This window comes from Spodoptera frugiperda, chromosome 17, assembly GCF_023101765.2.
Source record: "Spodoptera frugiperda isolate SF20-4 chromosome 17, AGI-APGP_CSIRO_Sfru_2.0, whole genome shotgun sequence".
Lineage (NCBI taxonomy): Eukaryota > Metazoa > Arthropoda > Insecta > Lepidoptera > Noctuidae > Spodoptera > Spodoptera frugiperda.
The window spans coordinates 6,700,340-6,714,820 of NC_064228.1; the positions used below are offsets into that span (position 1 = coordinate 6,700,340).

At 38.7% G+C, this 14,481-nt stretch overlaps 1 protein-coding gene across 1 annotated transcript in view; it reads left to right on the forward strand.

Moving 5' to 3' along the window:
• The window catches only part of LOC118276597 (pleckstrin homology-like domain family B member 2), a 122,886-nt gene that overhangs the window by 59,426 nt on the left and 48,979 nt on the right, over nucleotides 1-14,481 (forward strand). The window contains exons 3-6 of the mRNA XM_035594943.2: nucleotides 10,342-10,424; nucleotides 11,048-11,221; nucleotides 12,135-12,278; nucleotides 12,740-13,617. Of these exons, the coding sequence (XP_035450836.2) occupies nucleotides 10,342-10,424; nucleotides 11,048-11,221; nucleotides 12,135-12,278; nucleotides 12,740-13,617 (1,279 nt within the window). The remainder of the gene's footprint in view (nucleotides 1-10,341; nucleotides 10,425-11,047; nucleotides 11,222-12,134; nucleotides 12,279-12,739; nucleotides 13,618-14,481) is intronic.

Consider the following 14,481-nt stretch of genomic DNA (forward strand, 5'->3'; position numbering starts at 1 on the left):
TCCCATCAGCTAATGTTCAACTTTGGTAATCATCAGATTGGTAGCTCGTTCAGCAGAGAAAACGCTATACATGGTGGTTCACTAATTTTAATAAACAACAATCTTAAATTCAAAGAACGCAAGGATATAGTTGGTTACTCTGTTGAACGTACTGTTGAAATAGCCTGTGTGGAATTAGAGCGGTTTATTGTTTTGAGTGTGTATAGACCACCTTCTGGCTTGTATGACTGTTTTGAAACAGTATTAGATGAAGTATTAAATAAACTCAGTAGTTCAAATAAATTCATCATTACTTGTGGCGATTTTAATATAAATTTGTTAGAAAATTCTAGCTTAAGTACTAGAATTGTAAGTTTATTTGCTTCGTTTAACCTAACGAACCTGTTTCTGGAGCCCACTAGGATAACTCCTACTAGTGCTACTTGTCTAGATAATATTTATACTGATATTGTACCAACTAATAAACAAATTATATCATTACTCGATTCAGATCATTGTGGACAATTAATTTCAATAGAAAATAAAGTAAATAAAGTGTCGAAACCACATATTATTGTTAACCCAAAGACTGAAAGACGCATTGAAACATTCAAATCTAAACTCTCTGACAAATTACCTTTATTATTAAGGAATAAAAATACAAATAACTTGTGTGATGATTTTTTAAATATTTACCATACCGAGTTTAAATCTACCTTCACACCTAAAACCATACCAGCTCATGGCAATGCGCCTTTCAATCAATGGGCAACTACTGGCATCTATAAAAGCAGGAAACGCCTATATGAGCTTTATAACGAGAGGATATTTATAAACACTATTGAATTTCATGAATATGTAAAGAAGTATTCTAAATTGTTTAAAAAAGTTTGCTCTATTGCTAAATCACTATATTTGAGCTCTAAAATAAAAAACAGTTCCAATGTAATTAAAGCGACCTGGAGTATTATTAATGGTGAAGCAGGAAGATCTAAAAGGAGTAGTAGTGAATATAATCTGGTAATTGATAATAATGTAATTAAATCAGATGCTGAAGTTGCAGCCGCATTTGAAAACTTCTTTTCGGACATTCCTGTTACCACTACCAGGTCCTTGAATTCATCACCCACTGTCGCAGAATCTTTACTAAAAGAAAATGTTGTAGCTTGCCATTCAAGTTTCAATTTTGAACACATAGATTATACAGATATAATTAAAACGTTCCATACTTTGAATAAGAAAAAGACTGCTGACCTTTGGGGTAATTCTGTGTATATTACCAGCTCTGTAATAACTATTGTGGCACCTGTATTAGCTTTAATTTTTAATAACTGTATTGATCGTGGTGTGTTTCCTGATCTCATGAAGAATAGTAAAATAACTCCGTTATTTAAATCGGGTAGTACTTCTGACCCCACTAACTTTAGACCTATTTCAGTACTACCTACATTCAGTAAAATTTTTGAAAAAATTATTCTAAATCAGATGCAAAGATTTTTTAATAGAAATAAATTATTGCATGGTAACCAGTTTGGATTTACAAGGGGTCGTTCAACAACTGATGCCGGTGTTGAACTTCTTAATCACATATATGACGCGTGGGAGGACTCAGGGGACGCATTGGGTATTTTTTGTGACTTATCCAAGGCGTTCGATTGTGTCCTTCATGAAACACTGATCAGGAAGCTATCCCATTATGGAATGCGGGGCAACTCTCTGGACCTACTTATCTCTTACTTGAGTAATAGAATTCAGAGAGTTGAGATTAACGGGAAAATTTCTGCCGGGTCTGTTGTTAGGATGGGTGTTCCGCAGGGGTCAATTCTCGGTCCGTTTTTATTTCTTATTTATATTAATGACTTACCTTACCTTGTAAAGGATCACCATGGGATAGTACTGTTTGCTGATGATACCTCTTTATTATTTAAACTCAAACGTGGACAAGTAGTCAGTGATCATGTAAATAGTGCTCTCTCAAAAATAGTACGCTGGTTTAGTGCCAATAACTTGCTACTTAATGAATCAAAAACTAAATGCATTAAATTCACAACACCAAATGTTAGGCATGTCAAAACCAGCGTGCTAATCAAGGGCGGGGAGTTGGACCCTGTAGATTCAGCTATCTTTTTAGGTATAACCCTAGACGCTAAGCTACAGTGGGCCCCACATATAGATAAGTTGTCGAAAAGGCTAAGCTCAGCAGCATATGCCGTTAAAAAAATTAGAAATTTAACTGATGTAAATACAGCGCGTCTAGTATACTTTAGTTATTTCCATAGTATCATGTCATATGGTATTCTCCTGTGGGGGAATGCTGCTGACATTCAGTCTGTCTTTGTGCTGCAGAAGCGAGCCATTCGATCAATTTATAATCTTAGTCCGAGGCATTCTCTCAGGGAACTATTTAAAGAAATTAATATAATGACTGTTGCCTCTCAATATATCTATGAAAATATAGTGTATGCTCATAAAAACATAAAATTATTTAAAAAGTACAGTGATATACACAATATCAACACTAGAAATAAAAATAAATATGTTGTTCCTACTACTAGACTTAAGAAAATAAGCGGTTCGTTTAGATGTCAATGTATACGCTTTTACAATAAAGTTCCCAGCCATATTCAAAGTTTAAACCTAAGTAAATTTAAAAATGTTATTAAAGAAAAACTATGTAGTAAAGCTTTTTATAAAATAAAAGACTACTTGGAGGATAGTCAGGCTTGGGAATGAACTGCTATAATGTCCACACAGGTCTTGCTGACATGTTTGTAACATATAGTTACATTTTTTATACAATTTGACATTGTTTTTATATATTTTTTTTTTCCTTTTATATTTTTATATTTCCTTTTAAAATTGTTAGTTTGAGGACCGTGTGAGACTTTTGCTAGTCATTTTATTTTTAGTAAATTATATTCTGACAGTTTGAGCATTTGTGTGGCCTACCCAAATGTTCTTTTGGTTGGTGTTGTTCGTCGGATCATTCAGCAACAGCCGTCAGCTGAGCTGATTGTAAACTGACACATGCGTGCTGCCATCTGAACAGGTCCGCTCAAACTGCTGTGGTTCTTTCCTCAAAAGACCACTACAGAATCAACTTGCACGGTTCTCCGACATCTTTAATTGATTTTGTCTGGACTTTAAAAGAGACTATGACCTCTGAGTTTGTTTCGGCATTTCTTCTCAGAGTAGTTGGATAGGAAATGCCGGCCTCATCTAGTTATTTAAGAGATTGACGTGTAAAAGTGTTATTTTATAACCTATTTGCAAAATAAATATCATTTATCATTTATCTTCTTATTTGTCGTCATTCTCTTGGCAGAGTGGTCGGTATGTCAGAGAATACGTGATTTACAATACATACATTTTCTTCGCATTTTAACTTTATTTTGTTCATAGAGTGAACCACTGAATCCTTTTCTTCTTCCTATCCTTGTCCTAAGTTTCTTTTACCATTCTTGGACTTCATCAAACCATTCTTCACACAATCGATCTATTCTCCTTTATTAGTATTACTTTGAAACAGCAATAGCTTTAACTATTTGATCGTAGCGACGTTTTATAACATTTGATTATCAACTTGATTGCGAACTAGGTACATTAAGATAGGTGTTATCTATGTTTACTAGTTCCTAGAAAATGCTATTGTAGTTGTGAATAGCTTGTAGCAAAGTAAATACTAAGTTTATGACTCAGTTATTATCTATGTAATAACTAGAATTGTTATTATGTAAATGTCGTTGTGGCCCGGAGGTTTAAGACGCCCGCTTCTCATGCATGAGGGTGCTGTTCGATACCGGCTAATGGCAAATACCAATGTGACTTTTCCGAGTTATAATATATGTACTTACTTTCTAAAATTATTTTGACACAATTGACAAATAGTCAAGGAAAACATCGTGAGGAAACTGGGGCTTATAATTTCTAATTAAAAGTTTGAAATCATTCAATTAGCATTGAGTGGTGGTTAATGCTCAAACCCTCTCCATGTGATAAAACGCCTTTGGTTAGCTTTACCGGGGCTCCAGTTCGAAAAGCAAGAGAAGGAACTGGATGGGTTTAGTCAGTAATAGTCTGACACTCCCTCTAGCCTCGCCCAAGGCGGGAGAAGTAATTGCATAATTTTCCCCCTCAAAAAGCTCTTCTGTTGAACAACACTGATCACATACCCGTAGATCATGATATGAGCACCTAGCTCATTATTCAAAAGATAACCCATGCAAATCCAAAGCCCCATATATGTATGTATGTATTGATAAGGAGCATAGTGTTTATAAACATATCGATTATCTAATTAGGGTCACTAGACCGCGGTATCTATGCCTATCGGACAATGCACTCTTATCGCAGCTCAGGCGATTTATTTCGGAAATTAATTATTGTAACTTCACGCTTGTTAATTTGCGCGGTACTGTACCTGATTAGTTTTGTACAAAAAAACTTCTTTTATACTTACTCTTTTTGTAGTAAAGCAGAAGTTGTTATTGACATATTTAAAGTTATATATTTTTTTAATACGTAGCCCCAGTTTAGTATATTCTCTTGTGTTGTGGTCGTGGGTGCGTTTACAACAATACAAATTTATATATACACATCACACCCAGACCCGGAACAATGATTTGAGAATCATACAAAGAGTTACGTCGTGTGGGAATAGAACCCGCTACATGTTGCGCGGCAACCGGTACCCAACCTTACCAAAATATGATAAACTTTGGATGTGTGTCATCAATACATCGCAACGGTCTCATAGTTTCACAGCTTAGCTATTACATAGTACATCTTTGGGAAAAAGCACCCTGAAGCCAATGCAGTTACAATTTTCAAAACACCATCCTGAAATCTTCACACAAACAAAAACATTTTAAAACAAATGTCTAAAACGACACGTGGGGAAGACTATTCCTGTTCATAACCACCCCCCATCAAACCAAAAAACATACGAAAATGCACCTTAAACTCATAACGACAAGAACTAAACTCAAAAAACTAATATACACCTTGAGTCACCAACTAAAGTTTACTTAATGAAATGCTAAAGGAATTTGAACCTTATTGCAATAGGTATAAAGGTGTCTAAATATAGTTTTAACATCGGGATGCTGTTAAAGCGACAGACGGATAATATTAGAATTTGTTTAGCGAATGATTGATAGTGAACAGAGCGGTTTCGAACCTGGGACTCATCATGGAGTGTCAGGGAGTGAGCTCTGAAAATGCAATGAAGTAATGCAAGCAATATTTTACAGTCGGTTAAGAATAAATTATAAAGGTGGAGGTAGTCAGATTAAGCTGATTTGTTTTGAGAACTATATACATACCTAGATTGTCTAGACGAATTAATAAAATTGTAATGCCTTTTTGTAGTATTGAAATAACCGCATTTTACTAGTAATAGTAATATGAATACCTATGCGATACATATACCCAAATCACGCATTAAACAATTATTGCCTTTTCTGGCGATTAACAACTTATAATTATATAATTTACCTGTCGCGTTAGTTGTAAGAGTTGAAATAAATAAGGCCCAGGTTTCTTCGACTTATTCGTCAACTCGGCCGCAATAAACTCGTCCGCGAGGTCGAGTCGGGAAATTCAAACATTAATTATTTTTTTATTATGCATCTCGGCCGAACCACGTGGTCGAGTTGATGAAGCTATTTATTCGTATCTTTTATTCGTCAACTCGACCGACATTGAAAATATGAGGCATTATTGTACAGTGATATACAAAAGTGTTTCGTTTCTAATTAAATTTATGTTCTTCTGGGTATATTATATGTATAATATAAAATAACTTAAAATTAGAATTAAGGATAGATAAAAAGATGTTTATTAATTAGGCATTGCTCAGTTGAGTATTAGGTTCATTTCTTTCCACAGATAAAAATTCCAAGTTGCGAGAGAGAGACAAAACTATTTTAACTAATCAGGATATATGTTTAAGGTCATGATTAAAATGCTACATTTTACAAAACTAAAGGGATCACCCTTTAGTTTTGTAAAATGTCTAATGAAACATCTACGATGTTTGTGTTAGCACAGCACGCATTTTAATTTGCCTAACAAAATAAATCTTTCCATGACATGCCTTAAACATTTTCTACTCGAATGTACATTTTGTACTCGGTCGAGATGACGAATAACAAAAAATCAAAAAAATTATCCTGGTCGACTCGGCCGCATAGTAAATGTTCCTACGGTCGAGATGCACAATGAAATAATAGGTAGATTTAAATCTTCCCAACTCGGCTCTTATTGCGGCCGAGTTGACGAATAAGTCGTTTCTTCACGATACCTATTTTTCTTTACAGTTTATTAGTGGTGTCATCTCAATCAATCATCAAGTAATCTTAAAATCTAAATGTCCAGTGTAATTCGGACCTATAACTATACATCGAGTATATTCCAGACTGCAGAAAATATCATTTGATTCATACTTATTATTTACTTACATCAAAATTACTCCAACATTTTACCTACTCCGTCCCAATCTGCCTGTAGTCGCGTGCGCAACAAGAGCAATCCGCTGCGCGGGCGCCACTGAAATAGATTGTCGCTTCCTTCACATGACCCGACATGTTCTGAACTTCCTAGGGCTGTAGGCTTAGGGTTTAGCTAATTTTATGTAATTGCGACAACGTTTTTAAATACGCCCAAAAACTCGTAATCTATTTTGAACCTGGGAAAAGGCAATGAAATGCTAAAGAAATGTTTAATGAAAATATGACGATTTTTTGAAACACCTTTGGCAAAAGACAAACTGTAGATTCTGCCTGATCACGGGAAAATTTTACCAACCCTCTTCTCTGGTCCTTCCCTCATGACTGTGAATCACGATCATCATGGCATCACTCTGGATCAGACGATTTATCTCCATCGGCTGGTGTGAAATCCTCGACGCTGGGTAGTCGAGGAGCTGATCAGGCGATCTGGTTGGGGGTCGTCCTCTTGCCCTTCTTCGCTGTGAGCAATGAGCTTCTTCAGGCCATCCTCCCCGTGTGTCGCTATATGGCTCTCATAAACCCTTTTTTAACGGGAGAAAAATCATCCAATGACATCTCCCGGTTTGGGCGAGGCAAGAGGGAGTGTCACACTCTTACTGACTAAAAACCACCCCGTTCCTATTCCTGCTTTTCGAGCCGGAGCCCCGGTAAACCTGCTCTCATAACCCTAACCTCCAATTAAACTAACTAACTACAAAATAGACACAATGTATAATTAACCTTAGACTACAGACTACAGATTAAAATTAACCTCATCGCACCAAAGGAAACAGGTCTCAACCTGAACTGTATACAGCGTGACTTTAATTATGTCTGCGTTACACAGCGTGTGCGCAAAACGAAAGAAAAGTGCATCGTGAGCCAACCGTCGTATGCGCATCGAAAGCAACTATAAATAGAGTGTCTCGCCTTCCTATAATTATGAGTTATAGTTTTATGTGTGCATCTGGAGCAGAAGATGGATAATGGATGTTTATTTAGTCAAAATCGAAGGATTCTTTGGTAAATTATTTGATAGTAACTAGTTGTCATATTAATTTTGAAGAGTTAGTGACAGCATCGCCATCAATAACCTGATAGTCTTCTGGACACAAGAAAGTTGATACTGAGCTTTTTTAGTTCTACAAAGAGAATTGATCTTCGCTTTTCTTAGAGGTGAAAATTCGCCCAATGACTTCTCCCGCTTAGGGTGAGGTGAGAGGGAGTGCCAGACTCTTACCGTAACCCGCTAGGTAGTCCGCAGCTACGGGTAAAATCTCCACGCTTGGCAGATGGATTGGAAACTGAAAAGTTTGGCAAGCTTACCTATAATATAAAAATTGTATTAAAATCTGTGTGAAATAAATAAAAAACCGCAGTTTAAAGGTTAATAAAGATTATCAGAGAGTCCTGCTTGCTTTAACTTTTATCTTTAAGAATCAAATCCACTACAAACCCAGCATGTATTCGTTGATAAATATAAGTTTTAATATTTCATCCATCTGTCGGTTATAACTCGACAACTCCTAACCTCCTTGAACTCACCAGATGTGCATGTAATAAACGGAGTTTAATGCGTTACTCGTTACGTTTAACGTTATAACGATAACTGTTATAAAAATAACCTCGTTACATCTATAATTAGTTTATTTTGTTGTCGAGTTGTGATGTAAATGAATGATGTATGGATCAAATGGTTTGTAGCTGGACAAAAGCAGGATAAGAGGAGCGGGGTGGTTTTTAGTCAGTAAGAGTCTGACACTCCCTGTCGCCTCACACAAGGCGGAAGAAGTCAAATGATGATTCTCCGATCCCAAAAAAAAAAAACAAAAACGGAGACCCGCTATAAAAAAATTTTAAAAGTTAGAACAAAACCGCCAGCACGCCTTTTGCATAATGTTATGCAAATATAACTAAGATACTTAAATATTTTCAATAAACATAAATGAGAAATCAATTATCCTTTTAATTACAACGTTAAGCCTTTTGACGTGGACCCAAAGCTAAAGGTCGCATACCGGTGTCGAAACAGTCATTATTACGACAATCTTCATTAAAACTTAACAAGAAAATCTTATTTAATAACATGTTATATTATAAGAGGAATGATTTGTTTGTTTGTTGTCATTGTCATCCTCTATCTAACATACTAGCTTCTTTCTGCCCGCGACTTCGTGTTCATAGGATCACACTCAGCGCTATTGTAGCTTCCTATTACGAAAATATTTTTGGAATCTGATCAGCAATTGGTCGCCAAGCTTGGCCGTGGTCGCCAAGCTTGGCCGTGGTGTCGCCAAGCTTGGCCATGGTCGCCAAGCTTGGCCAGGGTGTCCCCAAGCTTGGCCAGGGTGTCGCCAAACTTGGCCGTGGTGTCGCCAAGCTTGGCTATGGTCGCCAAGCTTGGCCAGGGTGTCCCCAAGCTTGGCCAGGGTGTCGCCAAACTTGGCCGTGGTGTCGCCAAGCTTGGCTATGGTCGCCAAGCTTGGCCAGGGTGTCCCCAAGCTTGGCCAGGGTGTCGCCAAACTTGGCCGTGGTGTCGCCAAGCTTGGCCATGGTGTCGCCAAGCTTGGCCATGGTGTCACCAAGCTTGGCCAGGGTGTCGCCAAACTTGGCCGTGGTGTCGCCAAGCTTGGCTATGGTCGCCAAGCTTGGCCAGGGTGTCGCCAAGCTTGGCCGTGGTGTCGCCAAGCTTGGCTATGGTCGCCAAGCTTGGCCAGGGTGTCGCCAAGCTTGGCCGTGGTGTCGCCAAGCTTGGCCAGGGTGTCGCCAAACTTGGCCGTGGTGTCGCCAAGCTTGGCTATGGTCGCCAAGCTTGGCCAGGGTGTCGCCAAGCTTGGCCGTGGTGTCGCCAAGCTTGGCCGTGGTCGCCAAGCTTGGCCATGGTCGCCAAGGTTGGCCAGGGTGTCCCCAAGCTTGGCCAGGGTGTCGCCAAACTTGGCCGTGGTGTCGCCAAGCTTGGCCATGGTCGCCAAGCTTGGCCAGGGTGTCGCCAAGCTTGGTCAGGTTCGCCAGGCTTGGCCGGTTTCGCCAAGCTTGGCCAGGTTCGCCAAGCTTGGCCAGGGTGTCGCCAAGCATGGCCAGGGTGTCGCCAAGCTTGGCCATGGTGTCGCCAAGCTTGGCCATGGTGTCACCAAGCTTGGCCATGGTCGCCAAGCTTGGCCATGTAATCACAAAACATACATTAATTGACAATATTTATTAAATTGATAATACCTAGCCTATCACGGGCGCAACCAGGGGCGGAAAGCTAGTATTTAAATAAGATTTAATAATCTCAGTGATCTTTGCACGCGTCGTAAAAAATGTGATTTATGTTTCTGTTGATATTCATTTACTTGAACATAATATAATTATACAGTTAATGAAAGCTGTTAATTAAAAAATGTAAAGTGAAATATACTTTATATCATTAACGTAAAGATGAAGTAGGGTAATAATATCCAGTAGTAGTGTCTTGGCGGGGCACCGTATATTTTTTGGAGCCCCCTTTTCTTTGAGGGCTGGAAAAAATCATCCAAGGTATTTTCCTGCTCAGACTCTTAAACCTCAAAAATGGGACTTAAACTTACCGATGCTATAACAGTGAGTCCATGTATGGGGCCCTTATAATGACATTAATTTTGAACTGAACTCATTTTGATTGCATGAAAAAAGGAATTGATTATTTGGACATTTGTAATTTCTGAAATGAAATAAAAATTGCTATGTGTTTATTTTTTTCTTACACACGTTGGGGTTATAATTGATACGGCAGATACGGCGGTAGCCAAGCCCCTGATAATACCATTAGGCGGTCCTCTCAGTGTTTATGCACTACCATTAAAATAGACTTTAATTACTTTGTATTAAAGAGTATATTTCTTTCTTCCAGGGTGGCGACCAACACTCCTCACCTGGTGAGCCTGGGCACCGGTCGGCTGAGCACCGCCGTCACCTTGCATCCTATCAAGCAAGGTAAGATACAAGTTTCCAGAATACTTTGAGGTTATTCACAAATATGCATACAAACTTACTTCAACCAGAGGACGTGGTGGTGTGCCCTGCATGGGTCGAGCACCACCGTATCTTCAGGGATGTAGTCTGCGGACGGCGAGGGTAGCTCGCCGCCCGAACAGAACCAGACCAGTGCGTACGGCGCGTTGCGTTCCACGCGCGCCACGATGGGTCGCAGAAGGGCTGATGCCTGATCCGGAGCTGAAAAAAGACCCAATTCAACAGAAAAGTCATAAGCATTGAATACCTTATTTTCATGAGTGTCGTACGAACTGACGATCTTCAATCCCCAGTTCAGCGGGACGTAAGCTTCAAGCTAAAACTCTTAGAAATAAAACAAAAAGGTTTAGGGCGGAAAGTAAGCAGACGAATCACGTAATGGTAAGCAATCGACACTGCCCATGGACACACGTATTACAAGAGGTGTTTTACGCTGGATGTGAGGCCGTTGGTGGTATCAATTCGATCATACCAGGTCCATTTATGAAGCCATGACTCTCCCACATAATGTAAAAATAGTTGATCTAAAAGTCTTGATCACTTCCCAGCAATTTTTAAACCAACTCCTCGTTCTCCAATTCCAGGCCGCGTCACCATCGGTTCGGACCCGACATGTGACATCTACGTGGTGGGGACAGGAGTGGCCAGCGTGCACTGCCGGGTCGAGAACTCGCATGGAGTGGTCACGCTGTACCCGCTCAGCGGCAGCACGCTGCTGGATGGGTTACCCGTGGACAAGCCCACTAGGTTGTCCCAAGGTCAGTTATTATCTAATTTTAATACACATACAAAACTTGACTGCCTCGTTGGTCGAGTGGTCGCAATTGGGACTGCCGGGCAAGGGGTCTCGGGTTCAATTGCCGGTTCGAGCAAAGTATTACCGAACTTTTTTCGGTTATTCGAAATTTTCTCAGTAGTAGCACGAAGTCTAGAAAAGTGCCTGGTGTATGCCAATAGGCTTATCCTCTATTACATGGGACTTATAACAAAAATGGTGAAAAGTGGGTGTACATTGTATAGCGGCATTATGTGCCGTAATGTTCACCTCTGCCTACCCCTTCGGGGATAAAAGACATGACGTTGGTTTGCATTTATACACATACAAAAACCACCATTAACTCCATTGCTATGGTTCAACAAGCAATTATCACAGTTACATGAGTAAGCCGAAAAACATAATAATGAAATGCAATTTGCATTAGACTAAACTTGTTTATTTTGCTTATCAAGTTATAGTTATTATGAAAGACATATTTAACTTAAACTGAAATATCAAGGACAAACAACTAATTACTTTTTAAACAAATGTCACAGCGGACATACAGACGACCTTGCAGATATGTCTAACTCCTGTCTAGACTCAAATTTAGTCAATTTGCTTCAGTCAAGCAAGATCCGAAACTAATTCATTTCCGGATCAAACTGGTATTTTAACTTCTGTACTTAAATGTTTATTTTTAAATGTTTTAAAACGGTATTGTACGGGTGATGTTTGACTTGACTAGCGTCGAAACGAAACACAACGCAAGCGTTGTTTCACGTTGGTTTTCTGTGAGGTCGTAGTATCACTCCGGTGGAGCCGGCCCATTCGTGCCGAAGCATGGCTCTCCCACACTTAAAATTAGTATGCATAAATAAGTACCTTCTAACAATATCTTCTTCTTCTTTCAGGGAGTATGCTAACGATAGGCCGGTCGAACTACCTCCGCTTCAACCACCCGGCCGAGGCGAAGCTCATGAAGTCGGTGCTGCCATCAGCTCACGTCTCCATGGCTCCCGTCCAGTTCCAGCCCAACGACCAGTGTGTCACACCAGGTTTGTGGTATTTTGACATACTTTTATGCTAACGTGGCAAAGAAAATATGACAATAGCATCTCTAATGCCACAGAATAGAGTTCTTAAAACTTAAATTTCTTAAAAAGATAATGTGGGGTAAAATATAGAATCTGATGTTTACTTTGCCAGTTATAAGTGTGTAACTGCTGCACTGAGAGACATTTAATCATTACTTAAATTTTAAGGAACAGTTTGAGTCTTAATCTCAATAGTTTAAATCTTAAACTATTTCTTAGTAGCGATTTTTTACCGAAAACAATTGGTAAGGACTGAAATTTTCTAAAAATCAAAAAGCTCAAATTGTTTCGTTTTGAGAGAGATGTACAGCCACCATAATTTCGATCTACGACTCTGCCCCTAATTATATTGACATACTTAACAACCCCTATTTAATATTTTTTTCTCAACATCAAACTAACAAAATCTTTTTTGTCCACAGCTTACGTGAACCATCACAATGAAAGTTACCAAACCACCAACATACAGAAGATATACAAAGATAACTCACTAACCCATTTAGACCAAGAACTAGACATGACCCTCAAAGAAATGTCCAGGAAGAAACCACCAGTCGCACCCAAGAAACCTTATAGAGATCTAGACCAGTCAGACTCAAACTCAGACCAAGAATCCAGGCCAAAAATGACAGGAATAATGGCTAAAGTATCAAAATTTGAGTACTATGCTAAGCAACAGAAAATAGGGCGAAGTCAGTTTTACACGACGAACGAAAATGAAATATCTCCAAAGGTGTTTAGTTCCAATTCCTTAACAGTCAATACACCAGCGAAGGATGTGCTAGGCGGCAAAACTATGCCAAATTACATGAACAAAATGAAAAACGTATCCATCAATGACAATAATTCTGTAGACCCAAAAAACTGTTCATATGCCAACGTGGCTATTCGAAACAAAACGAAAATCGATGACATTGTAAAAAACTTCAACGAACCGACTAAAGACTATAACAAATTACCTAAAAAAGTTAATAACGATGAACAATGTGACAATATATACGGGAAAATTAATATAGATAGGAAACCTGATGAGAAATTTAATCAGAATGGACTAGAATCTGGGACTAACGTGATGGAATCAAATAAAACTGTAATGGAATTAGGGAAGAACAATTTGGACAATTATAATAACTCGAATATGATGGAGAAGAATGAGATTTATGGGAAGATTGAGAGGAATAATGTGTCTAAGGGTATCAGTCTGCCGTCACCAGCTTTTGATAGAAATCCTCAGTACTCCCCTGTGTATGCCAACACCCTGTATGACAGGAGTATGGAAGCTGAAACCAGGAGGTTACGGGTATGTATTGTTTTATTAATTACTTATTATTTACAGTAAAAAGAAAAACTTAGTCTTTTCAATCATCATCATAAACAGTCGTAAGACGTCCACTGTTGGACATAGGTCTACCTCTTAGTCCTCCATACCAAACGACAAATCGTCTCTTGCATCCAGTAGCACTCCGCGATTTTTCTTAATGCGTCTAAGGAACTTACGAGTATTATTATAACCTAAATAAAGTTTGACTGTTAGAAAATGCCGAATTGGCACAAGTCCACCATTGTATCAAGGTAAATAAAGTGTAAAATACATAAAAAATAAAATAACTGCACTATTCGAGGACCGCTTGACTAGTTTCAAGTCATTCCGGGACTCGCATTAATGAGCAGCGTCATCGCGCGGCTACACGACATTGCAATCATGTCTCAAGCTATATTATTATTATAATCTACTGACAACATACTAAAGATTCCTTTTAATTACAATGAGCATTGTTTTAATTTACATTAACGCTCAACAGATGTCGCTCCATTCAAGTTTTACCTTAATAACCAAGACAGTCATACAGTTAGGTATTATTTATCTTATCAGTATTCAAAGACTAAGATAACAATGTCAACATACTATGCGGCCTTCACAAGGTGACATCAACACGCATTTTTTTATTATATCTACATAAATAAACACTAGCTTATGTCTACGGATTCGCTCGCGTGGAATTTGTTAAAAGGCGGCTTTTTTATTGGGACAAGCCCGCCACAACCTCCCATACCGCTGCAACTCCTGTAAGCCTGGATCTACAGTAGATACAACCATGAAAACACCGGAACACTTTTGGAATAAACTGTCGCTTACAGTGCCTATTTCCGAACAGATTTAAGG